The 26,296-nt window shown below is 52.3% G+C and overlaps 1 protein-coding gene across 1 annotated transcript in view; it reads right to left on the bottom strand.

Annotated features, from left to right (window-relative positions):
* GTF2IRD1 (GTF2I repeat domain containing 1) overlaps positions 1–24,863 on the bottom strand; it is a 45,506-nt gene extending 20,643 nt beyond the window's left edge. Inside the window, exons 1-13 of the mRNA XM_010573488.1 lie at positions 24,741–24,863; positions 22,559–22,700; positions 19,540–19,686; positions 15,607–15,790; positions 14,217–14,527; positions 13,671–13,760; positions 12,649–12,732; positions 11,486–11,669; positions 10,194–10,219; positions 7,496–7,616; positions 3,029–3,066; positions 1,871–1,951; positions 51–140 (exon numbers count right to left, since the gene is read on the bottom strand). Of these exons, the coding sequence (XP_010571790.1) occupies positions 51–140; positions 1,871–1,951; positions 3,029–3,066; positions 7,496–7,616; positions 10,194–10,219; positions 11,486–11,669; positions 12,649–12,732; positions 13,671–13,760; positions 14,217–14,527; positions 15,607–15,790; positions 19,540–19,686; positions 22,559–22,700; positions 24,741–24,863 (1,621 nt within the window). The remainder of the gene's footprint in view (positions 1–50; positions 141–1,870; positions 1,952–3,028; positions 3,067–7,495; positions 7,617–10,193; positions 10,220–11,485; positions 11,670–12,648; positions 12,733–13,670; positions 13,761–14,216; positions 14,528–15,606; positions 15,791–19,539; positions 19,687–22,558; positions 22,701–24,740) is intronic.
* Between the last annotated feature and the right edge of the window lie 1,433 nt (positions 24,864–26,296).

Genomic DNA, 26,296 nt, shown 5'->3' on the forward strand with positions numbered 1-26,296 from the left:
CACGAACTCTTGTGCCCCACACAGTCTCTTGGATGCTTCATTTCTGGTACCTGCTACCGTTTCTAGGATGTAGTTCGTCTCCTCCGAGGCCATGTGTGTGGGCACCGGGTCGTGCATCTCATCTGAACCGGGCGATCGGTCTGTGGACAAAACCCCACGGGCAGCTTTTGTTTCAATGCTGAGGAGCATCATCCCCAAAACAGGGTTCAGAGGGTCCTGGCCCATCAGCAAGGGCTGAGCAAAGGGTCCCCACACCACAGCCCCACGCCAGGAGCTGCTCCAGGGGTGCATCTGCCTTCTTCCGTCCCGGGACCACCCGGACCTCATCCCTGAAACACACCTGCCCTTTCAGCCCGAGGGAAAGGAGCAAAAGTTTCTTCCTAACCTCTGTAGAAGGTGAAGAGCAAAAATAATTAAAAATTATTTACTTGGCTTAATTCCATCTAGACACTCAATTTTGGCTTAAAAAGTTAATGCTGCTTGACTTAGCCACTCCTCTGTGGGAAAACCATTCCACTCAGGCTGCCTTCCTCCCCAAAATCACACCTCCTTTTGTTTCCCTTACGTAATCTGTACACCCTCTTCATTTTAACCTGTCTCCCCTAATGCTGGGCTCTCCAACATCCTCAAAGAGCTATCCAAATTTAGCTTTAAATAAACCTTCAGCTAGTTTAAATACTTCAGTAAGGTCAGCTCTTAATCATCACCTCGCAGGATAAATAATCCAAATTTCACCAATTTCTCCCTGTAGGTGAACACCTCTTTTCTATTATTCCTCCTCCCTGCCCTCAGCTGTACTCCCTCTGATTGAACTTGATCTTCAAATAAGGTAAGAAAAGGTGGACTCTGGACTTGAAGTATGATCTACCCAGCACTGGGGGAGTGATAACACCTCCTCCTCCTCCTCACACACACTGCCAGCTCACCACGCATTAGCTTTCTTCTCTTCCATTAGCTGCCAAGTTGAAAATGAAAATGTTTGATCCACCACTATACCTTGTTCCTTCTCCTTCCACTATATGAACTGTATGTTAAGTCCATTCGGTGATAATCTGGAGTGACTCCCCAAGTATCACTTTATGAAGGGGACTGCTACAATTCGGGTGCAACAGAGATCGCACTGGTGCAGCAGGGCCGGGTGTCACTGCTGTCCCCAGCATCGCTCGCCCTCAGGCATGCTGCGAGTCCTGCTGCTGCCCTCATTCTGGTGAGATTATTAATTAATGTTTGTAAAGCACACTGAAAATGCAAAGTGCTAACTATCCACTCATTAAACTCTGAGGATCATCCTACCATTTGCTCCACTGTCCAGGTCAGCTAAGTGGAAAACAACTCTCCCAGCTGTCTCTCAAGCGCCCAACTGCTCACCTCCATCACTACCCATCGCCACTGACCTCTCCAGGCAGAAACGTGGCGAAATGCATCAGTGCCACCAATTCCAACACATTTTCAGCATGTGCTTAATATTAAACTTGTTCTTACAAACTCTTCATAACCAGGCTGTTTTTCTAAATTCAGGACCTCATCAAAAGCATCCCGCACCCGTTACCTGGGATCCTTCAAGCCCACACATGAAGGAAAGCAGCAAACCGGGCTCGCTTGCTCCAGGGGAAAGGCGAGACAGAAAAGCAATAAAGGAGAGGGAGAAACAACAAAGAGACCCTCCACTGCCCCCAGGAAACCAGCTCATTCCCAATATGCCCCTTAAAATGACTTTCAGGGAAGAAAGACCAGTGCATGGGCACGAGGGGACCTCCCATGCTGGGAGATACCCTGCAAACGCCTCTTCTCAAAGCAAAATGCCGAAACACGATGCAGCAGCCCTGCTCACACAGAGGCCACTGCACACAACCAGTACCCCATTGCTTACCTGGCACAGTGATCTGGATGATGTCCAGCTCATCTGGCTCGATTTTGATCTGCCTGATCCCACCCAGTTCTCCTGAGGTACCTACCAGGGAAAGGCAACAAAAGGCAATCGCCAACAGGAACCAGCAATGCCGTGTCTGCCCCCCAACACAGGCAGGGAAACTGTGGCTGGCCATGACTTCAGTGCCAGCTGAGCATCCCACAGCAACGAGGCTTCAGCCAAGTGGTCCAGCAGCATCAAGCCCATGGCACGGAGGTACCCGAAGAGCACCCGTGGGCATGGCCTCTGCAAACACCTCAGCTGGCAGGAGCTGTTGGTGCCCTCAAACTGGCTGCTGGCCCTCGTTATGTGCTCGTTTCCTGGCCTTCTTCACTGAAGACTAACTGGGTCGCCAACAAGCATTGGTAGGGACACAGGAGGAGCTGCCTCCAGCAGGCACTCCTGGCATTTTTAATGGTCCCAAACTCATGAGTGGGACATGCCCTGCTGCATACCCATGCTCGGGGGGGCCGACCGCAGGCACATCATGCCAGGATACGACCAGCTGAACCCCAGCAAAATACAGCGTGGTTTGAACCCTGACAGATGGGAGCCTGTGCTGGACCAGCCAGCTCGCAGAAACTGCCCTGGGAGGATGCTGCCCACGGTGCTCAGTCAGCCCAGCTGCCTCTTATCTCCAGATAAATTTCCTCCCTTAGGGTGGACTGATTCATTGCAAGGGGCTGAGTCACAGCTTGGGCGGGTAGGACAGCGAGGCTCCGTGTGGCGTTTCAATGGGTCCAAGCCCCTAAATGTGGGAAAAAGCATTTCCTTCTCATTTTCGGTGCTCAGAACACTGACACCGCTGACTACTCGGTGACCCAGCTGTGGTGACTTTCAAGAACGGAACTCAGAGACTGAAGAGTTCCCTTAGCTTCACATTTAAGCACATGCTTAAGCCTCATTATTTCAATTTACACACTTTTTGGACCCAGCTGGAGGGTCACAGGGTAAGACCCTTCATCTCTGCATCTGTCGAATGGGGATAAAGTCCTTAGAGAACTGCACCGTGGAGCAACCGGGTAACTGGTACCACACATCCAAGTTATTCTGCAGGCAGCTTTCTCTAGTGCCCCCCCAATACCACTATTTTGCAAGAGAAAATCAATAATTCCTCACCTGGTTCACAGCTTTCAGAAGCACTACACTTCTCGGACCTGGAAGGGAAAGGCAGACAAGAGAGGTGGTCATGGAGCAACCAAAGAGAGAGCTTAAAACCCAGCGGTGTGCATAGGACTGATCCTGGCAGGAGGGAGAAACACTGCAGCCTCCTGTGATGGCAGACAAGGGCTGCGGACAGGTCCCCGGGGACACTGCACCCACGGTCCCAGCAGCGGCACGGCATCCATGGCTGCAAGGGAAAGCCAGGGGCTGCAGGTTTCTCTGCAAATAGGCCCTGCTCCCAAACCCACCCTGGTCCTGCACCACCGCTGATCGCAGCCCTGCCTCTAGACACCGATGGATGTAACCGCAGCAGAGAGCTCCTGAAAGCAAGAAGGTTTTAAGCCCAAAACCTGGTTGACTTCATCCCTTTGTGGCAGAGAGCAGTGCATAAAGCATCATTACAATGTGGTTACTCATGGAGTTAAGCAAATAGGGAGAAAGGAAAAAAGTCAATTGATTTGGTAAATATTTATTCTGCTCAAAGCTTTTCTCCCCCGAAAACTGGGCACTATCCCAAACCCGTGTCTACAGTTAACTTTGCATGCTCAGGAATTTACACAAGGTGTTCAGCATCCAAATGAGATTACTTTGCATTCTCAGGACGCATTTGCTTTCTGCCTCTTTCTTAAACAAGAACAACCACGGCTCTTTGGCAGTAAGGGAGCCAAGGAACGGCACTGGAAAACACACTCCTCCATGACGCTGGTCCTTCAGGGGGAAGGAAAACCCTTCTGAGCCAGCACCACATCCCTGTTGGCTCAGGGGGATGTTCAAAAGCACTTGCTCGCTCGCCTGAATCCACTCAGCAGCGTCAGCAGAACAAACTACAGGCAATGCAAAGGAAGCCAGGAGCGCTCTTGAAATGTTCTTCCTAAATGTGGAACGGGCAAAAAGGATCTCTGGTCTAGAAAGTACTGTATATATTACCTAGGAGCCTTGGGAAGGGTTTTAAATTCTCCCACTTTGGGCCAAAGTCAACCTTTCACTAGGGAAATTTGGGAGGAGGGTTTCCCCAGGGAAAGCGTTACCACTTGCAGTATCTGGCCCTTCTCCCTGGATCTGGCACTGCCCCTTCCCTGGAACTCGACTTTGACCTGGGTGGACCACTGCTATGGAAATGCTCTGCTCTTACCAGGGAACAGAGGTTCCTCATTTGGAGGAAGAACAAAGTGGGATTTGAATATCCACCTAGATTTTCCTGCAGATAGGTGTTATCAATGCATTGGGAGATTTTGGGGAGATTTAAGTTTACCCCTGTGGCAGGCAAAGCAAGCTGTGCACCATCACTGCAATTCATTATTCCCTTTTTAACCAGAGGTACATATGAACCTCGGGGTCTGTGGCCCGATTCAATGTGCACACACACAGTGTAAATCAGGAACAAGGCATATATAGACACAGCTAGGAAAAATTCGAAAGGGACCCCAGAGTGATCTTAAGGCTGTGCCAGATTTACACCAGTGGGAGGTGGTCAGCCCAGCCCAGTGCAGTCCACATCACAGCACCACCATGGGGAGGGTGATCTGAATCTGGCTGGGTACAAACCACCCCTAAAAAAACTACTTTTCCCCCATAGGGTGTTCTAAAGTGGTTTTACTGCTCCGTGCAACCCCTACCTGGCCCACAGCTGGAGTGCAGCAGGTGAGATGAGGCTGGTGCAGCGTCAGTGAGGGCTGTACAGGGAGCATGAGCCTCCAGCGCCCTTGGAGCTCTGCAGTGGCAAACCTCAGCTCCTACCCCACTGGCATGCTCCCACAGACACAGGGTGGCTGGTTATCTACCCACTGCTTTGCAGAACCCAGCTCGGCATCCCTAATATTCTGTCCTTCCACATTCTTGTTTCCAGTCACACCAATTTAACTTCACAGTGGGATCTTCTGTTGTAAAAATTAAAAGGGTCCTAATTGCAAATGTTAACAAATGAACGGGAAAACGAGAAGCATCAGGCCAGGTTTCAGCCCTGCAGCGTGCTTAGAGGCCAGCGGTATATCACTATTTCCCTGGCATCCAGTGCGCAGCAGATGCTCTGCTGGTCCCTGAGTCTAAATGCCTTCAGACATGGAGCGATTCAGCAAGGTGCAGAAAGCAAAAAATGGCTGAAGAATGGTTTTGCAGCTAAGCCCTAGCTGAGGATCCTGGAGATTTGAGTTTAATTCCCTGTAACACCAGTGAAGCGCCTTAGGCCGGGACCCAGCACAGACAAGTTCCCATTGCAGACCTCTCTGGCTGAGGCTCTCATCCAGACTCCCTTCATCATCAGGAAGAGAAACAGGCACCTTGTGGGGTGTGATTCCTCCAACGCATTTTAAATGGTTGGAAAGGGCTGACTCACCCAGTGCACTGAGCTTGCTGCTGCTGAAAGGTTCTGGAGTGGCACAGCCAGCCCCGCTCCGGCATGGACACCCAAAGGCATCTGCCACCAGCCTCCCTCCAGCAGAGCAGGTGAGTGGCCGTGGTGCCACGACTCTGCTTCACCAGCACAGCATTTGAGGGTGCTGTCCTTTAGGGGTGGCACCTGCACACTGAGCACCGACCATTTCAACCCACATACAATATTAATGCACAGAGCAAACCAACATCACCCACAGGGACCTGGTCCAAGCAAGCCAACCCAACCATGCGCTCATCTTAACCCCCTTCCCATGCCCATGGTTGACTCTGCCTTGCATCGGAGCTCCAGCGTGGCACGGCTTATATTGCACTCGCAGCCAACGGCATAGGGAAGTGGGGTCAGCCTCTGCAAAGTGCAGGAAACATCACCGTGGCATAGCATGTGGCATGAGTGACACCCATGGGTGCTCCCGGCACTCCATCCCTGGTGGAGGAGAGGATGAGAAGAATTTGGCTCAAACAAAGTCTGGGAGGGGACGCGGTGGTGTCCTGCAGCAGTGGGGCAGCAACGTTGTGCAAGAGCCATCCCAACCCCATGGGGTAAAACCACCCCCAAACCTTCCTTTGAAGCTGAAGATACCCAGAGGGCTGGGTGATGACTGCCAGCCCCGCAGACTGGGCAGCTCAAGAGGTCTCTGCCCTCTGAAGCTGTGAGATTTCAGTGCTTGGTGCACCTCCAGGCTCGCTCACTGCCTGCTCTAATGCTGCCGATGTGGCACGTTCCCCCACCCAGTGCGAGCACGGCTTAGAGGCACACGGCAGCCACATCCAAGGTGACAAACCTGAAACAGCACTGGGGAGAACCAGAAGGAGTCTCTAACCTGTCGCGGTTTCATGTCAACAAAGAGCCAAGGAGAGAGGGGAACCCCACACATGCCATGGAGGAGACAGGCGCAAGTTACCCCATCTCCCCATCCTGGCTTGCAGAAGTTACCAACCCCATAGCACGGTCTGCAGCTGCAGCTGGCAGAGGTGTCAGCACTGGGCAGCAAGATTTTGTGCCAGAGAGGCTGAGGAGCACTCGCTCCTACACCCGTGGTCCTGAGCCTCCCTGCAGGCGGTGGCCTCCAGCATGGGTGTGCAAAGAGACATCCCAGCAAAGTTCATTTTGCTGCTTGTAAACCCATCCATGACCGAGCCGTCTGTGCAGGACAAGGCTGGGAAAAGGCTCCTTTCCCTGCAGCGCAGCCTTGCCCGTGAGCACCAGTTATACTGCTATGAACCGCTGCCCTGCTTCTCTTATTTAAAGTGATTTTAAAGGTAAATGTTGGGGCTAAATATTACCTTGCTTCTGACCAGCTGAAGCAAAAATGAAGGAAACTGAGGTTACACAGAGGAAAATACCTTCTGGATCTCCCAGCACAGGTTGGAAAGAAGCACTATACACTCCACAGGCCCTGCCAGGACATTACAGACCAGTCTAGCTTGTGGCATGGTTATACCAGAAGCAGGTACTCTCATAAAAAGCCTCCTGCCCTGCTGAACTCTATAACCCCACCTTTATTAAAACATCTGCTAATCCGCTATTAGTCTCCCTGTGAGCTTTATAAACAAGTAACGCTTAATTAGCAGGATGTTGTGTTATGGTGCCGACTGAGGGTGAATCCTTAGGCCATGCTTTAAGACTGGAGAGTGCTCCTGCAGATAAAGCCAGCCTGCCCGGGCACAGCCCTGATTTCATCAGTTTTGTACAAAATCAATGATTCCAAACTTTGCTATTTTGGCTCACGAAAGGATAGGGCTGCTCTGACTCCTCCTGTGCCAGCTAGTTGTACCATCGCAGTGGGTTTTTAGGGAGACAGGAAAGCCAATGCCTTTACAGCTGCTCGCCTTCCCACCATGTTACCTACAACATCTCCCCGATGCTGCATCTTACTGAATTGCACCCGTTGCACCCTCCTGTGCCCGTCCTTCCCAGCCAACGTGCGAGCCCACAGCACAGCGATGACGTGCTGGGCACATTAACGCCTCCAAAATAACTCTCTGAGGGATGTCACTTTGCAGCGGCCGGGGGACAGGAGTGGCACTTACCTGCTGTTGGCCTGAGAGGTCCCTGCCAGGTCCAGCATGGCTCCGCGGTGCGGCTCGGGGGAGATCTCCCCAGGGGGGCTGGAGGGCTCCAGCTTGGTTGGATCTTTGGTAAATTTGCTTCCTGGTGCCGGATGCACAGGGCAGGTTTGGAAGGAAAAGCAAAACCAGAATTAGAAACCAGAGATACCAATGATGCAGCTTTTCCACCTCCATTTTTCCCCCTCCAGTCCCAGAGCTGAGGTCAGGGTAGGGGACAGGTTATCAAGCGTCACTTGCTTGCAAGGAGAAGGGTACAGATTTAATCAGGTTTACACGTTAAAATAATAGCAAAACTTTGCTTAAACCTCTGCATAACTAAGTGTGCTCTGGGAAGTCCTGCCAGGAATGGAGCATCTCTGGAAAGGGCTGGATGCCAGGACAGGGTGCAGAGAGGAGGGGATTGAGGTCGGGAAACCCAGGTGTGGCCAGGACCATGGACCAGTGCTGCAGGAGCAAGCCCCAAAGTGGAGAGAGCCCTGTCCCAAGGGAGGGGATGGGAGGTTGGCAAAGCCCAGAGCAGCAGTGCCACAGCGAGCCCCATCCCACAGCTCCGAGCCCTGCACGCAGCGGGAGAAATCTCTGCTGCAGCAATGCGGAGGGGGACAAAAGCATCCTGTCACCATGAAAAACCTCCTCTCTCTCTTCCCTGTTCCTCAGCAACCTGAAAGGAGCTGAAACGAAGCCTCAGCAGTGACCTTGGAGATGAAAAGAGTGATCTGAAGGCAGGGTAGGAAATGAAAATCGGGCAGGGACAGTGAGCAAAGAGCTGAAGGATTAGTGCTGGGGGAAGGAGGGAATGAAATTACACCGTGAGGCTGCAGAAACCACGTAGGTGTCTTGTTAAATAGCTGCTGCCAAAGGCCCTTCGCTGGTCTCAAAGTGCCATCGCGACATCCCCACCCTTCCAAATCATATCCCGTCCGTGGGAACATGAAGCCTTTTTCCTTTTGGCTCCAGCCTGCAAGGAAGGGCAGGGCTCTGGCAATGGGACCAGCAGCAATATAGAGCCTTAAAGACACTATTTATCTACTGACAGTCCAAAAGGCTCCTTTTAATTTGTGCTTTCTATGGACCAAATCTTGTTCTTGCAGCAGCAAAGCCCGCCTGAAGCTGCTACCCAGGGGAGTAGCAAAAATAGGTTTCCTAGCAGTGGTGGGTATTTTAATTAAAGGGTGAGCACAACTGTATGGGGAAGCTTTGGGATACTTTGCAATTGGCAATTTAAAATACAGCTCCGCTCGGAAAATAGTGTCTTTGCAAAAATGGCACCTCCTGACTCAGCAGATGCTTTTTTTTTTTTGCACAGTCAGATGTGCTGACGCGAATCACAAAAAGCCAGGTTTAATGTGTTTTGCTTCTGGTAGCCCTGCAGGGACCAGGCAGGGGAGGGGGAACTGCCATCCGCCCCAGCCCTGCTGGGTTTGCTTCCTCATCTCCTAATTTCCACTTGCACCTCCCTGCCATGTAACCCCTGAGCTCATAGCACGGTGCTTTCCACCAGCAGCTCTTGAACTGAGGTACAGATGTACGTAATGCCTCCCACAGATACCGCACAACCATGATGGATTTGCAAGGAAAAGCCAAGCATCCTAAGACACAGTTCAGTGCTCCATCCCTTGGGGGTGGGTTAAAGCTTAAAAAATCCTTTTCTTGAGAAACAAAGTCATTATATGGGGCTGGAGACAAAGAAACCCCCCCACGGAGGTGGGACACCCTCCAGGCTCTGCTGGAGGTCCCCTTTCGGTGGCTCTGGTGTCATCATCCCCAGGGAGCACCCTTGGGGCTGGGGCTGTACCAGGGCCACAAGGGTTAATTTGGCTGGCGGAGATATCCAAGGAGAAGGTGGTGTCTGGAAAGCCAGCACCTGGGGTTGGCAGCTTGGGGAAAAAAAAAACAACCAACAACCCCAAAACATGTCTTTACTTGCGAGCCAAGCCCAGGCAATCCGGGAGCGGGGCTGGGTGGTGATAAATTTGGGTGCAGTGCCATATTTCAGGTGGGTATAAGGGCGATGGAATGGGGGCAGCTGCTGGAGTGAGGGTCAGGTAGGACTGCACCGGTGCCTGTCTCCTTTTATTTGACAAGAAGCACTTAGCCTGGCTTCTCCCTCTCAAGGCAAAAGGAGTAAAAACATGGGGCAAAAAAAGCTGAAGAAAACCCCTGCCCAGGGTTTTGTCACTGAAAAGATGGATTTTTGTTTTTTTAAAAACAGTCAGTGGCTGGATGATGCTAGCACTTCCCAGCCAAAAAGAGAATAATTTACCAGTGAGGAACCCAGCAGTGATTTTTCTTCCTCCTGAAAGCACAGAAGCATGCCATGTGCTGCCTGTAGAATCATAGAATCATTTAGGTTTGAAAAGACCCTGAAGATCATTGAGTCCAACTGTAAACCTAACACTGCCAAGCAGGGAGCCATCTCAGCGTCACGCACCAGGGATTTCTCACTTAAATCTTCAAAACACTATTTAAGGGGCGCACAGTGCTTGCACCGATCCCAGGCGAAGGCAATCTCAGCATGCCCGGGTGTGCTTCTCCTCACTGATCATAACTGCATGTGTCCTGCACTTTTGCTGGTTACAGGTGACATTATTTCAACTCTGCTTCTCTGGATAATCTTTCAATTTTGTGGGCAATAAATCAAAGGACGTGGAGAACGTACCTGTAAAAATTCTCTCGTCAAACATCCTAGGAGGAAAGGGAAAAAAAGGGATTAGAAATAGGTGCTTCTAATGACTGAATTTTAGGCTTTATTAATGAACAGCATTAAGCCAAATCAAAATAGTCATTTTATTCATTCTCTAAAAAAGGGAATGAATTTTTCAGGAAAAAAAAAAAAATAAAAAAAGCCTTTTAGCCTGTTGTGCAACCAAGCAATATTACAGCATATGCTTTTTAAGTAAAGCACCTTTAAATCTGCTTACAAGTCATTCTCTTAATTTAATTAACTTATTAAATGAAGCTGCTATAGGCTGGCTTTACCAACAGAGACAGTGGGACCGAAGTAGCTATTGCTGAACCTTCACTTCACTTCACCGTGTAGACCATCGACCAGATGTCACCTGTCTCCTGAATATTGTATTTTGGTGCCACCCACAACTTTGCTCATAGGAGCAAAGTGTGTTCAGGGCCACGCGCCAGGGCCTGATCGAGCCTGGCGCAGCCCAAGCTGTGTGGGACAACGTGGCTCCTCCACTGGCTGACATCTGGAAAGCTAATTCATTCCAGGATGCCTAAGTCCTGTCGATGTCGGTGATTTTGGCTCCCTTGGGAGCTTTAGCCAGGGGTTTTCTGCGCCGTAGTTTCACACCTCTAGCAGGGGAACAACATCAGTGCTGCACAGGCAGGGACTTAATAAATAAATATATTATAAAGCAGATTTTCCTGACAGAGAAGCAAAGAGGGGTTGCGCAGTGCAGAGATAACCGGGAAAGCGTCCACTCCTCCTACTCCAGTGCAAATGCAGACACCAAGACACAACGCCCTGCCTGTAGGTGATTCGTCCTCATCATTGTATATCTAGGATGTCCATAAGTGATCACCACAAAACAAGGTGGAGGTGTGTCATGAATACAGATGTTCCTCCTCCCGCCTGGAGGCACCGCTCCCATCTGCCAAATGCCATTGGAGAGAGTCATGCCACAATTGGAGGGTCCCGTTACCACCCAAAATGCTTAGGGTGGCACCAGCAATGTCTGCATGGACTTAAAACAGGGTAGTGGGGCTCAGAGGTGACAGTGATACAGCCAGTCCTGCCACATCCTCGCAAAAAGGGAGAGAGCGATGGAAAACAGAGGTTTGGGAGAAAAAAGAGCTGTTTAGCTCTTTTCCATAAAAAAGGGTAAAATGGGTTTTGGGTGTCCAAACAAACCCTGTGAGCTAAGAGGGAACACAGCTTAAATCCCTGAGCCCTCTCAAGGCCATGCACTCTCCCTTGTCTTCCTTGCCACCCACCTTTTGATGACAAAATGGATGTTGTGCCTCTCCTCCAGTATCCGCTTGAGTTTGGGGACGCCGTAGGTGCAAGGTCTTTTGAAGGGTATTTTGTCTGGGATGCCAATGATTTCCACCGCCTCGGGGTCGCAGGCAATCTTCCGGTATGGGACGGGGACCATGTGGTCTAACCCCAAGGCTTCAGCTGAAAGGTGAATGCATGGTTTTCACTTAAATACGCGCTATTCCTTTTACGGATGATAAAATGAAGGTGTAATGGCTTGAACTCAAGCGCAGCAAGTGCCTCCTGCCCTCTTCTCCTTTGCTTGTCCCAGAAGGTGAGCCCCGGGAGCAGCTCACCCGTGGGAGATGGGACAACAGGGAGACAACGCAGCAGCAAACACAGGTAACGGTGTCCTCCAAAACCCCCAAACGTGCCCGGTGTTGCTCAAACCAGGGGCGAGCTGGCCCATGTGCCGTCCCCAACTTCTGCATGACCGCAGCAGGCCGCTGAGCTATACAACTCACGAGTTGCATAGCACATATACAGTTTATAAGTTACAGAGTTCATCTATAGGCCATAAATAACTCATGAGTTACACAGCACATATTTATAGCCCGTCTATAACTCATGAATTACACAGCCTGATGAGGATGGTACAGGTGACAACCTCCAGCCCGTCAACCCATTCCCAAGCAATTTCCTGAGCTTACAGCTGCCCAAATGCCCAGAAACTAACTCAAAAGCACTGCCTGTGGCAAGGGAAGCGCCAACGACACCCATAAGCTGTGCAGGTGGAAAAACACAGCTGCCATAAGGACAATATTCTTTTTTTCCCCTACCACGTTAATTTAAAACAGCCGCATGCCACTGCTTCCCGTCGCCTGCAAGCGCCGGCAGTGCCCGGGCACTGTGACCCGGTGTGCCACGCTTCAAACTAGGGCTGTTTTACAGCCCAGTTATAAATTCCTCGACAGTGGGGGGAGCTCCAAATGGAAATATTGACATAACCTTCAGCAGACACCCAGAGACTGGGAACTGCTGGGCTAAATGTGTTAGGAAGAGAAGGGAGCTCTAGCATATGGCTTCTGCTGCTGTGTTAGGGAACAAAAATGATTGCTATATAATGATATGCAAACCACAAGCGCTGCAGATGCATAATGGGATATTAACTCCTACTCACCATATCTGCTGTTAAACAGAATTTGCACGCACTCCCTAAGGGTGTTGATATCTTCAGTTTCTTTTATAAAACTGTCCCACTTATCTATCAAAACAAAATATAAGAAATAAGGAACTTCCATATGGTTCGTACACAGCAGATGCACTTTTCTCGCACAAAGCGCTGGGAAGCAGGAACAAGACTTTGCTGCTTTAAAAATAATGATTTCCCTCTTCCTGAGCGGATTTTGCCAGGCTGGCAGATAAGGTCCGGGCTTCCCCAGCCCCAGCCTCAGCCCCAAGCAACCTCCTCTGCAGCCATGCATGTGCAAAGCAGATTCCTAAGAAATGACCCCATAAAACTTCTCAACCCTGAAATGAAAGACCCTCCGGGACAGAGCAAACTCAACCTGAAACGAACCTTTGAAAGGCACGGCCATTTCACAGAGGAGCTTTTTCATCTCCTTCTCTTTCCCAACTTTCCCACCCATATTTTTTTCTTCTTTTTAATGCAGGCAGGAGAGGGTTTTGATGTAAACACATCAGCATTTTTAGGTTGCATTTCCTTGGGTGGGGTGGAGGTGGGGAAATGGAAGAGTCTCCTCCCCACTGCTGATCCCCCCCGGGCACCGCTGCAGAATCACGCTGGGGTTAGTGGGTTTCAGTTATTTTGAAATAACGCCAAGCTTTTGTCGGGTATTTGCTGTTTGCAGCTCGGGCAAACGGCCTCACCCAAAGCCATGCCTCGGTTCCCTGTGCATGAAGCGGAGATGGGATTTTCCAGCTGGACGGCAGCGCTTGAGGACCAAGCATTGTGAGGATGGCGGGGATGGACCCGAGCAGGGATGAAGGTCTTGACTGCTATGCTGAGACGTTGCAGCAAGTAAAGGGACAAAATCCCTCACTGCAGCATCTCCAGCACTGCCAGGTCCCCATAGAGCATGGGGACGGCTGGGAGACCGCTGGGGAGAGACGGGGCCAGGGGAAAACCTTTCCCTAAGAGGTGCCTGCTGGCTGCCCTAAATGCTGGAGCAGGACACAGACCTGTCTTGTCGTGGACAATGGAGAAGAGGATCCGCTTGGACGAGTGCACGTTCTGGATGAGGGGACCTCCGGAGACCGATGATTTCTGTCCTGGACAAGAGGGCAGACAAGGAGAAAGGGCTGATGAGAGCCTGACCGACGCTCCGGGCAGCCGAACAAGCCCCCGGGTGCTGTCCCCCGCCGGTGATGCCGACCCGACCCTGCCGGCTCTCCCCCGTGCACCCTGGCCCGTGACGACCCGGCGGGGTCCTGGCCAGACTGAGCCCCCACCGTCCCCCCGCCCCGGCTGCCCCTCCAGCCTCGCGGCGCAGCACCCGGCGTTTCAGGGCAGAAACGGAGGCGCGCCCCGTCGGCACCTCGGAGGCACCCAGGGAAGGGTCGGGGCGGCGCGGCACGGCGGGGGCGTCCGCTCATCTCCACGCGGGCCAAGCTTTGCACCGATTTTCATCCGAGGACCACCAAAACACCCGGGCCTGTCCCCTGTCAGCGCCGGGGGGGTGGGCTTCGCACCAGGCCCTCGTCTGAGAGCAAACTCCAGGCTATTACCACAGCAGTCGCTGTACTCCTGTGAGGAAGGCACCTTCAGCTCTCCCGCGGGCCTGGGCAGCAGCACCTCGCCGGCCGCGTTCGGCCCAGGCAGGCCGGAGGACACCTCTTGCTTTAGGTCGACGGCGATCTGGGTCGGCAGCGAGACGCCGTATAAGAAATTGGTGACGGCGACGGCGGAGGGGGCGTCCTGGCCGGCGGGTTTGGCCATGGGGCCGTTGGCACTAGAGTCTCGGCCGCCCTTGGAGGCGAGGGAGGTACAAGTCAACTCGATGCTGGGGTTCGGCTCTCGGCTGGGCTCTTCCGCCGGCCTGAGGGGAAGGGAAGGGAGAAGAGGAGGAAAAAACAGGTTCCTTTGGGTCTGTGGCACTGCTAAGCTGGGACAAGCAAGGATGTGGAGAGGGAAGGAGAGCCGTGCCCAGGAGGGCGGGCCGTGCTGCACTGCCGGCTGCCGGGCTCTTTGTTTCAGAAATTACAGCCATCACCCAACCTCTTCCAGCTTCTTCAGGCACCCGGACCGTTTTTGTCTTCTTTAAGTGGAGCAAGTTGGTCTTACGGTGGTTCAAAGCATTTATAATAGCTAGGGCAAAGCTGCCTAGCTCCACGGCCCAGTGCGTTTCAGGAGTAAAACAATTTGTGTGACCATAACCACTTGACTCCATTGCCTGCCCCAGCCCCCAGGACCCATGACACATTCAATGGGCACCTCAGGGATGAGCTTCAGAACGAGGAAACCCACGTGCTTCACATGAGACAGGCGGCCGCAAGCTCACAGACGGCTCGAATTCTGCGTGTCCTACTTTTAGCTGTCTCAGCCTGATTTTCCAGAAGTGCCGAGCCTTCAGAGGAGGTATTTGGTAGCACTCAGCATTTCTCTGAATGGATCCGAGGTGCCGCCAGCCAGGCAAACGCAGAGGAAACGCACCCAAAACCACCGAGCTCCTTGTGAAAACATGGCCAAAATGGGGAGTTTGCCCCGTCACAGTCCCCCGCCTCCCTCCTCGTCTGGCATTAAAAACCCCATTTCAGCCTGGAAAGAAGCTTGCAGCATTTATTCTGGAAACCCCTCTGGAGACAGAAAAGCACTTATCTTACCGCAGCGGAAATTTTGGCGGAGATATGTAAAGCAATGCGGTCAATGTGCACGTTTACACGCACTTATAGGAACGAGTCCAGAACGGTCTCGAGCCACCCAACACTGATGAACTTCTGTGCCAGGCTGGGGTTTGGCACAACTGGACCCGGGTTTCTGGGTCTGGTGAAGGAGACGGGACATGGGAGGGACCCTCCCACCTTCTCCGCACAAATTCTCTGCCATCCGCTGGTGTTATAAAAGCCGACATCCCGAGGGCTCACTGCCCTCCCGCCCCTTGGGAATCCCCAAAATTACCTTTTTAGCCTGAAGCGGATGCTGTGGCTGTGCTCTAGGATGGCCATCAGGGATTTCACGTCGTACTCCATGGGCTTCTTAAAGCTGATCCCCTCAGGCAAGCCGGCCACCGCCAGCGAGCCTGGCTCTTTCAGGAACCTCTCGTAGGGCAAAGGGACCACGCTGCTCTTCCCCACGGCTTCACCTGGGGAGGGGGCAGAGTTACACACCGAGGGACACCCCGCACCCCCGACCGTGGCTGAGCCAGGCTGGAGGAGCAAAAGCAAGAGCAAGAGATCCCAATGGAAACGTTATGAGAAGAAAACCGCTTCCTACCTCTGCACTTAGCACACAAGGACCAGCAAGCTCTTTCTAAGCACTAATTAATAAAAAGCTCACAAAAAGCCAATAAGCAGATGTCTCATCTTTTGGGTTGCACAGTAAAATCCTCGGTTGGGGTCACTTGGCACAAGCTCACCCCCCGGGAGTGCCCAGACGTGTGCCAGCGAGGTATGTGGCCGCCGGCAAGCCGGGAGGGAGCCAAGAGCTGACAAAGGAGGCTGAAGGGCTCACGCTGATTTTTATCTCATGTTTACTGAGATATTCTGAGAACCTTATTTTCAGTCAGTTTTCTTATTTTACCTCCTGGAAGAATGGAAAGTACTGTGATTGCTAGTGTTGTCAGGCAGCCTCAATGCACTTTGAAAGACAAGAAAAAAACCCCAGCAGTCTCCCTCCATCCCACCATTTGCAGGCAGCATGAACATCAATACATTTGACTGCATGATCACCTCTAGCAGACGAGAAATCTCACCCGCTCCCCTTGACAATGGCCACAGAGTCCCCCTGTGTCCCCACCACGCAGGGCTGGCTCCGTTGTACCTCTGACACCAATATCTCCCCAAGGAGTCAGAAGCAAACTGCTTTCCCTTCCTCAGCAGCAGAAGACAACCAGCAAGCATCGCAGCTATACAGAGATTTTCTAAACCAGCTAAAGAGCCCACATGCCCAAACCAGGGATGCTTATGGTGCTCTCCAGGCAAGACACCGTTAGAAAACCAGACCTCTCTGAAGGGTTTCAAGGAATGGCCAAAATCCTTAGGCTGCTCTCTGTGGAAAAATTATTTTGGAAACCAACCCAAGTCACTGCGACCAATAAATGTGGTGCTGAAAGCATGAAGCAGAAGAAACAGCCATGCAGGAATGCGACCTGTCTGGCAAAGCAGCGTCCAGATGCAGAACATCTGGCTGCATGGCAAGGTGTCTGCGCCTTCGTCTCCAGGCTGAGGGGCAGCCAGAGAAGATTATGGGATCTTTAAATAGCTGTGGGATTTTATATTGTTGATTTTCTTTAAAAATCTTTTCTTTTAATCTCTTCTTTAAAAAAAAAAAACACTACCAAAAGATCTTACAGAAACCCTGGAAATCTTGTGACACTGTCAGCAAGTCCTTATTAAAAGTGATTTCTTCAACATGTTCTTTGAAGGAATGCGTGATAACTAATAACGTGCGGCTTGCATGAGCCATCAAGGTTCCTTATAGGCAGGAGGGATAATGTTTTAATTAAGCCAATAACAGAAGTTTCAAAATGAACCTTTGAACCACAACACCGTGAGTACACTTTCTGCAAGCTGACGGTTTCCCTGCCCCGATGCACCAGCTCTAGCGGCTTTCCACCTCCCTCCACCACCTCTCTTTGTGATGGGGAGAAGCTCCTGATGCCCACAGCAGCTCCTTATCAACCCGACACTCAACAACTCGCCGAACATATTTTTATGGGGAATGCGTTACTGTCAAAGTGACCTTCACCAAGCCTCGCGCTTCTGTGCAGAGGCTCACGGTTTAGCTAAAGAGAGACAATAATCATCATTAATGCCTGTTTAATAGAAGCCGGTGGTAATCAGTCATCCTGTTGGTGCGGAGATTACCAGGCTCTAGAGGGAATACGCGATCTTTTTGACTGAGCTTTTTCTAAGATTTTTTGTTTCCAATCCCTGTTGATGGGAGGCGACTGAAAGGATGGAGAAAAAAAAACACATAAGAAAGATAACTGTTAATTTCTGACAGTCCTCTCGGTGTTGGAAACAGAATCACCCCAGGGCACCTACTATCTCCTGCAGTATTTCTCCCCACTCAACCAGGAGAGGTTCTTCCCTGTGGGCATGCCGAGAGGGGAGCATCTGCCCGGCGGGTTTTGCCATAGAGCGGCTCAAGGATGGAAACAGCTGAGCCTACTGAATCAGCAGCAAAGGCAGAATTACACCCAAAGCCAGAACTACACCCAATGCCAGGGCCAAAACCATCGGCCCAGGGATGCCCAACCTCCTCTTGCCACGGCATTGCCAGCCACCCTGGGTTGGGGACCCAGCCAGCTTGTCCCCGCGCACATCCGCACACCTCGACAAGGTAAAGAGCATCGTAAACTCATCCCGACGGATGGGTTGCCTCCTTCATACACACCACGCAGGTGCACCCTGATCGAGCTTTTTTATGCAATTACATATTTATGGTATGTCATATATGAATAATTCCCATATTCCCAGGATGCCTGCAAAGCCTGGCGCTCTCCCAGCAGCAGGACAATGAGAGCTGCAGCTCAGAGTGGGGACCCAGCCAGCACCGAAACGCCCTCCACACCCCGTTCCCTTGGCTCTTCTGCATTGCCCCCTCCTTCCCACTTGGGCCAGCCTTTTGAAGCCAGCGAGAGAATGATTACCCCCATTCATGGGAATATTGCCTTCAAGTCCTTTAAGTGGTTTCAGAAAACCTCAGAGACTGTCCGACCCTGGGGGGAAGGGATGCCATCTCCCTTTTCTGTCTGTGAAGCCCATGGCAGGTGCTGGTGAGGCAAGCACCGAACAACAGCCAGCAGCAGCAAATCCTGAGCGCGAGCCCAGGGTGGTTGGGGGGAGCACCCATTATCCCCCTCCCATCGTGAGGGAGTGCCCATTCCCAAACCCAGCACACAAACAGGGGCAATGCCTGCGCTTCAGGCTCAGGGAGACCTACACAGCTCCGGCAGGGCTCAGTAGCACACCCCAAATCCCAAATGGTGACGGGGAGCTGCACCCATGAAAACAAAACACCTGGTTCTGCAGCTGGTCCAGCCACACAGCCTGAACTCCCCTAAAGCATCACACTGGGTTAATGCAACCGGCTGAGCAGCACAGGGGAATATTGGGGCTCACTGCCCCATTTTCCCAACCCAACCTCGCTGTTCCTACCTGGGCCAGCACGGCCCTAGAGGTGCTGCCAGGGGACGAGCCGGGATCACGGCTGCTACTTCCAGCCACTCCGCTGGGGCTCCAGCGGGCACCTCCTGAGTGAGAAGCAGGCACTGCCGCTGCTCGAGTCTCCACAGCTTGGGCCCGGAGGGAGCTCTGCAACCCACTGGGTTACATATCAACAGCCATATGGTCATCTACATTTTAATTGCAGAAGCTTTATTGCCGGGGATGATGCATGTGCTGGAACGGCACCAGCTCGTCTCTTGGAGCTGGGGCTGCGGGGCCGCCTGCTAGAAAAATCATCTTTTTTCCTTTTAAATAGACTTGCCAGGGAAAGGGGTGAGTCTCTGCAGAGCTCCGACACAGTACTTGTGAAAGAGGTGCTATAGACGTGGTGTCAAGGATAAAGGTGTGCTTGAAAATCGCACTCAGGGCATGGCAGACTTCCCTGGCTGGGGGGATGGAGGATGCTCCCCCCCAGCATGGGGATTTTTTTTTTTTGCCCAGTTTGGGGCACTGGAAAGTGATGAAGCAGTGGCCAGATCCCATCTCGATGCAATGCTAACCCTACGCAGGAGCGCGTCCCGCCACGCTGCCCTGCCAGGCGCCTGCTCCCTCGCTGGGGAGCTGGGCTGGGGCCGAAAGCCGCATCCGGCGGTGGCGCCAGGCAGCTCAGCGAGCCCCGGGGGCAATCCAAATCCCCAAATGGAAGCGTGAAGGTTCTTACTATAAAGCACATCAAACACTTCCTCTACCATCTTCCTGAGGAGGTACACGTCTGATCCCTGGTCCGGGGAGACCCTGAGCACGCTTCGCCCACACTCCTTGGCCTTCTTCTGCGCCTCCGCGTCCTGCTCCTTCCTCTGCTGGACTCCTGCCGGGGGGAGAGGAGAAAATGGGAGACGCTGCAGTGAGAAGAGGGTTCACAGGCAATTTTGAGCAGGTTTTGAGCGGCTACGGAGTGATTGAACCCGCAGGCCAGGTTACACCAACTTCAGCCAGGGCTGAATGCATCCCTGGCCACCAAACCCCAGGCAAGATGGGGTCCCGTGGGCAGCAGGCCCCTTGCCGCCCCAACAGCATCAGCAAACTCTTCTGGCTGGGCAGGGGGGTGCCCTGGGTCTCCCACCCACCCCAGCTCCCCCCAACTCGGATGCCCCCAACATGCAGGGGAACGTGCTGGCATGGGCAACAGTGCCAGCAGCACAGCTGGGAGTGGGGTTGGTCATCCTGTGTGTGCCCCCCCTTCCCTGGTTTTACCCACTCAGCTGCACTGAAACTGTTGTGATTAATTGGGCAGCGCATTTCTTTTCTCTGGTTTCAATCTGCTTAGCCTTCAATCTCTCAGGAAAAGAAAATCCGCCTTTCTTGGAGGCTTTTTTACCCTTCAGCGTCACGTAGCTCAGTAATACCAGCTATTTCCTGCTAATTTCCCCCATTAAACCTCAAATAAAGCATATCTTCGGCAATGACTTCCTTGCATCTCTAAACACACAAAAAATTAAACACTACAAGTGCACTATTGCCGTTCTATCCAAAGTGATTCGCAAGGGATTTTCCTTGGCGAAGGACTAATTCCTTCATCTTCCTCGACAGGCTCTTGCCGGTGATGAGCCCTGGATGCTGCCTGGGCGCTCAAGGAGGAGCTCGTGCATCCCTCCCGTGGAAAGAGCTGATGGCTGGGACATCACTGGAGTGGGGGCAAGAGCAGCCCAGGGTACCCACAGAACTAGACATAAGAAAGGGGACAGCCACCCCACACCACGCAACCCCTGGCAAGCTCCGCATGCCTCCCATGGCACGGGGAAACGGGCCCTGGAAAACTTTTTTGGGGTGTTTTACCAAGGTGGTGAAATGCGTCTGCATCCACACCCTCCTACAACTGACTGTCCCTCCCGGCTGGGTGCTAACTCTCCTCCGTTGACATTAATCCTGATCACTGTCAAGTCCCCCCGTACACTGGGAAAGGCTAAGCCAGAGGTTCAGATAAAGGAGGGCGTTCAAGCAAGGTCTGCGCGCCCACAGAGATAAGAGGCTTCTTACATCTCCCAGCGATGTCTGCTTTAGATTATTTCAGATCCTTTCTAAGGGGGCAGCTAGACCATAAATCAGAGGCACTTCCAGGGATGCTTTCCACTGCGTGCCAGTTGTAAGAGCTTTATGGAGCGGAGTTGAGCCTGGGCCATTTATAATTCAAGACAGAGTTATCACGTTTCACCCTGTCTCCAGCATCAGCCGCTTTGCCTGAACCCCATCATCCAGATTTTGTGCTTTCAACCAGACGTGACCATTTCGTTTTGACAAAGGTGTAAATGAAACCAAAGGAGAGGGGAATCAGGATCTAATGTCGGGTGCCTTGCCCCAGCACAGCGGTAGGTCACCAGCCAGGATGTATGTATATATATTTCTAAAAGTGAGATTTGCAGATGGTCGTCAATGCTGCGAGCTCTAGGGAGCCACAGTTGGCATTTAATATATAAGAGGGAGCTCCCTCCTGTTGGCCACCCTGCTGCCATTCACCACTCGGGTACCTCCCTGCTTCTCGTGGGTGGTGGGAAGGGGAGGCAGTCACCCAAAACGTCCCTGAAATGCCACCTGTCCTGCAAAACACAATGCACCAAAGCAGAGGATAACTAACGACAGCTCTCCCGGGTGCAAGTGGTGTGGTGGAGGTGGCAGGCAGCTGCCCACGGCGGGCAGGACGGGGGGGCAGAGCGGAGCCTTGGCAGACAGCCGCTTCTGCAAAGCCGTGCCGGCTCACCCCGCACATGTGCAGCAAATAACCCAAGCAGACAGCGACCCTGGCAGCTTTACAGCGCTAATATTTTCACTAGAGTGAACCCTTCCTGAGACATCTCTCCAACGGATTAAGCACCAATATGGTTTCCATCAACACCATGCGTGTGCACACATAGCCGGGTCATTTCTCTCCACCGACACCCCGCCATGGGCAGCGTGTGGAAGCAGATCGGGTCTGGGGTGCTCCCAGGTCCGGGGTCCCCCGCACCACCAAAGCCAAATCCCATTCCAGCTTCTGCACGGAGTGGGGAAAGCAGCAGTTGGCACTCCAGGGATGATGCCATGCAAGAAATGCAGGTCCCCATGCAGCTCCCACGCTGTTTTCGGGGAGCCAGCAGAGGCACGGAGCTGGCATGGAAGGCTGGGTGCCGGCCTCCCGCTAGTCACACATGTCCCTGCAATACCTAGTGACTCTGATCTGAGATGGAGGGGACCACAGCTCTTGCTCAAGGCATCCTTTCACCACTGTTAGCCCCTCAAAAAATCAAGCAACTCCACAACCAACACTCCCAGCTCCCCAATTCATCCCTGTTTTTCCAAAACCAGGAAAAAAGCCTTGGCCGAAGAAAGCCCCTCTGCTCCTGGGGGATCACTAGGACAAACTATTTCTGCTAAGTCCTCAAAAGCCACTCCAGCACACTGGCAGCATTGCTGCAGGCCGACAGCGCTGGGGGAGCAGAGCAGCCATCCAGCCCCAAGCCACCCCAGGGACGCTTTCGGAGAGGAGAGCTGGGACATGCAGTGCCCTCCATGGAAGAGGAGAGACTCTGGCTGCACCCGGCTGCAGTTCCTACCCGCTTTCTCCATCGCTTTAAACACCGCTCAGCACCACGGACGAACCACACTGCGGTGCCCTCCAAATCACAGCCCCTCCGTGCACGGTGAGGGTCCCAGCTGGCACAACCAAGCTCGGCGCAGGGAAAGACCGCGCCAGCAGGGATACTCACTGCAAAACTTCTGGAAGTCAGCTTGCAGCTCCTTGCGGGCGCTGAGGAAGACCCGTCCCTTCTCGGTGCCCACCACAAAGGCACTCTCCTCGTGGACGGCGATGCAGGCCACCTCTGCGTTCAGCTTGGAGAGCGCCGAGCACTGCAGGGAGGCACCAGGTCAGAGCAGCTGCAGGAGCATCCCCATTTGGCACCCCTGCCATTTTCCAGTGGGATTTTTTTCTTCCCGTCAAAAGATTCTCCCATCAAAAGCAATGTTCTGGTTTGGGTCAGAATTTCATGGGTTTTATGACATCCCCTGAACACTTTGGTGACTTTACAGCTCCAGAAAGGTATCCAGCTGAACTATGCTTTGCTGGAAAACAAGAACTATTTACCCATCACTTTGCTTCACTTTTTCCTATCCTAAAAGTAAACATTTTATAGTATTTCTTTAAAAGAAAACATTCCTGTAAAAAAACCAAACCAAAACAAAACAACAATTCATATTTTTCCACCAGCTCTAATGAAATAAGGAGCACGGGAATCTTATTTCAGCTGCAGAACACTAATATGGTCAAAGTCTGGATTAGTCGAATGATTCTTCTTGTACAGTTATGCAAAACATTAAAGACATGGAAAAGACTTCCTCCATTAATCCATTTTATGTAACGTGCGCTTCCTGCTCTACATAATACACATGTATATGTGGTTTTATTATTATTTTTTATATTATAATAGTTACACAGTGCTGGAAGCCTGAGTCATATTCCCATAGCTACAGCACCGACACTATGAAGACACTATCCCCAGGTGATGATTTAAATGGGTAAAACAGGGGGGGGTTTCCCATCAGCAGACCCAGGTAGACACGTCACCTGCCCCCTGCACTGCGGAGGGGCCGGAGGATGCTGCCAGCCGGGGAGGGAGCAGGACAACAGCTGCCCATGGACCAACCCCCCCCCGAACTACCTTCAGCTCCCCCCATGCATTTACAGCAAGTTTGATTTGCGTGGGCTTAAACCAGTCTTTATACTGGGTCATTTTACCTCCTGCTCACCTTCTTTGAGAAGGAGGTATTGAATCACATCCCCAAAAATAGATATTTTTAAGAAACCTCCTTTCAAAAACCCAGCAGCCAATGGAAGTATTTTGCTCAAAAAGCCCAACACTCAAAAAATAAATACAAAATCTTGGGGATGTGAGATTTGGAGGCAGACCAAATCCAAACCCTAAGCCTGCTTGACGACGTGCACGCGGCCCTGTGGTTTATTTAGCACGCACGCAGGCAGCCAGGCTTCAGTGGGTGCGGAGCCCAGCCCTGGTGAAGTGCTGGGATAAAGGCTGAATTTCAGGAGCAGCCTGGCCTCCTGGCCCTGGTGTCAGCACGTAACGAGGACTGCAGAATAATGTATATTCATTAAGAAGCCAAACTATGATAACACAATTTGCTGTACGGGATGGCACGTATATAAATCATCAAAGCCACTTGGGGTGCGTCAGCTCCGGAGAACCTGCTCCTTAGTGGAGAGGTGATGGTTAAAAAGAAGGAAATTAGTATTAGTGAAAAAAAAACCCTACCTGCGTAGAGAAGACGCATCCAAGATAAATACATTAAATATGACTTGGCTTTAAAAAGGGAGGGCTATTTAGCACGTTGCATTGCATTAGATATTTGTTACTACACATCCGCTTTCCCTTCTTGATCACATTCACAGTTAAAAATAAGATTAGCTCTGGTCCACGAGACTTAATCCAGACAGTTATCTTGTTTATGTAAGCACGGCTGACTTAGGCAAGGTTTCCATCAGGAATTCTACGTCAAAAGATATGAAAGTTATTTTCTTTGTTCTCGGAGATAAAAGCCATTGTTCTCCTGTTGTGTAAAAGCTCACGGTAACATTGGTAAAACATCAAGAAAAAAAAAAAACCAACCACCCTACATTCAGTTGATACCAACATAAATATTAATGGGAAAACAATACACATCTGAGATTAACTTGGGCTGACTTTATGATCCTTACGGCTGTCAGGGCGGTAGAGGATTTTTATTTCCCAGCTCCGGCAGCTCCCTGGGCTTTCCGGCAGCGGAGGGGAGCAGGACGAGCTCGACAGCCCTCCTGCTTCAGTCCTGCTCCCAGCCAGCCCCATTAAAGGGAGGTGAAAGGAGGGAGGGGGGACAGGGATGCCACCAGCCTCTTACCATGGAGTCTAAGGCAGACACTAAGCTGGTGATGATTTCGTCTTTCTGGGGAAAAACCATATTCCACTGGTCAGCTCTGGAGGTGTTGAGAGTCACGTCTAAAGGCTTCCCTGCCAGGGCCATATTCACCTAGAAATAGAAAAAAAAATGGTATAGCCATTGTTGCTACTGACAGAGCTGGCGCTGAGCATTGCCAGTGCAGCCCAACACCAGCATATGCCATGGACTATGGCGCAACACCGGCATGGATACACAGGGGAAACTGAGGCACAGAGAGAAGCCAGGGCCAGCCTGAGCCCCATGTTCCCCACGTCTCCTCTGCTAAAGGCAGATAATTGCGGATGCTGCTGAGCCATAACAAAACCCTGGGGCCGATGCTGCGTGTCCCAGCTGTGGACAGGTCACCTCTGCCCTTGGGACTCACCCCCAGGGAGATGCCACCACTGTGCAGGGCGCACCAGACCGACCGTGTGGCGGGACATCCTGGATGAGCAGGCTGCGGCCGTGCCAAGCCGAAGGACGCGGTGCCGAAGCCGCTGTGGAACGCTCCCGTGACCGAGCTCTGCAGGCAGCAGTGAGCAAGGGGCGACACGTGTCCCTGCGAGGACACCGTGCCAGCTGTCCCCGCGCCTCGCTTCCTATACCCGGGGCAAGAGGAGAGCCTGGAACCCAAAGGTGTCCCTGAAACGGGCCAAAGCCACAGGGTGCTCTGCCTTCATCCCAAGGGAGAGAGGCAGCTCATGGCGAGGGGCTCTGTCATTGAATCATCCCACCCTGTAGCTCCTGGGGGACCGTGCCGGTGGGAGCGGGACCAGGCGGCATGCATGGACCCCGCATCCGAGAAGGGGCTTAGCCCTGAGAACTCCATCCCTCACTGCAAAATAGGGGAAAAAGGGGGAAAAATGCCGGGGCCCAGCCACACGTGCAGCAACTGCGCCAGGTCCCTGTGCCCCAGTGCACATGTCTCACCATGACCCATGGCCATGCCGATGCTGGAGGGGAAACTGAGGCAGGGGCTCGCCCTACATAAATCACCCCACTCCCACACTGGGCACCCACACCTGATACAGCATCACCCCCCAGCACCCAACACAGTCCCTCCTAGCTATCACCCCTCCATCCGCAGGGCAGCGTCGCACCGCCCGGATTTAATCCTGCGGATAAAGAGTGGCAAATTAGCCGGCAACGCTCAGGAGCCACTCGAACTGGATCGTAAATCATGTGCTTGAAGCCGCAAGCGGATAAAAGAGGCCAGAGAATTTCTAACAAGGCGAGACGGGCAGGAGCCGGGGAATATGAATGAAGCTGCCTGTGTGTAACTTGATTTGCGGCTCAGCCGATAACCACGGCCGCTTGGCCCTGCTGAAAACAAGGGTTAAAAGTCAACAGCAAAAACCCAAATTCACCTTCCTGCCCCGGTTCACACCCATGTCCAAGCAGAAGGAATTTGCATGCAAAGCAGGGCCGTGCTGCCCCACGCAACCAGGGAAATGGTGGATTTTGGCCCAAAATAAAAAGTCCCCCCATGCCGGCATCTCTGCAGGTGCCTCAGCACG

This window comes from Haliaeetus leucocephalus, unplaced genomic scaffold (assembly GCF_000737465.1).
Source record: "Haliaeetus leucocephalus isolate CR32 unplaced genomic scaffold, Haliaeetus_leucocephalus-4.0 Scaffold395, whole genome shotgun sequence".
NCBI classification, from domain to species: Eukaryota; Metazoa; Chordata; class Aves; order Accipitriformes; family Accipitridae; genus Haliaeetus; species Haliaeetus leucocephalus.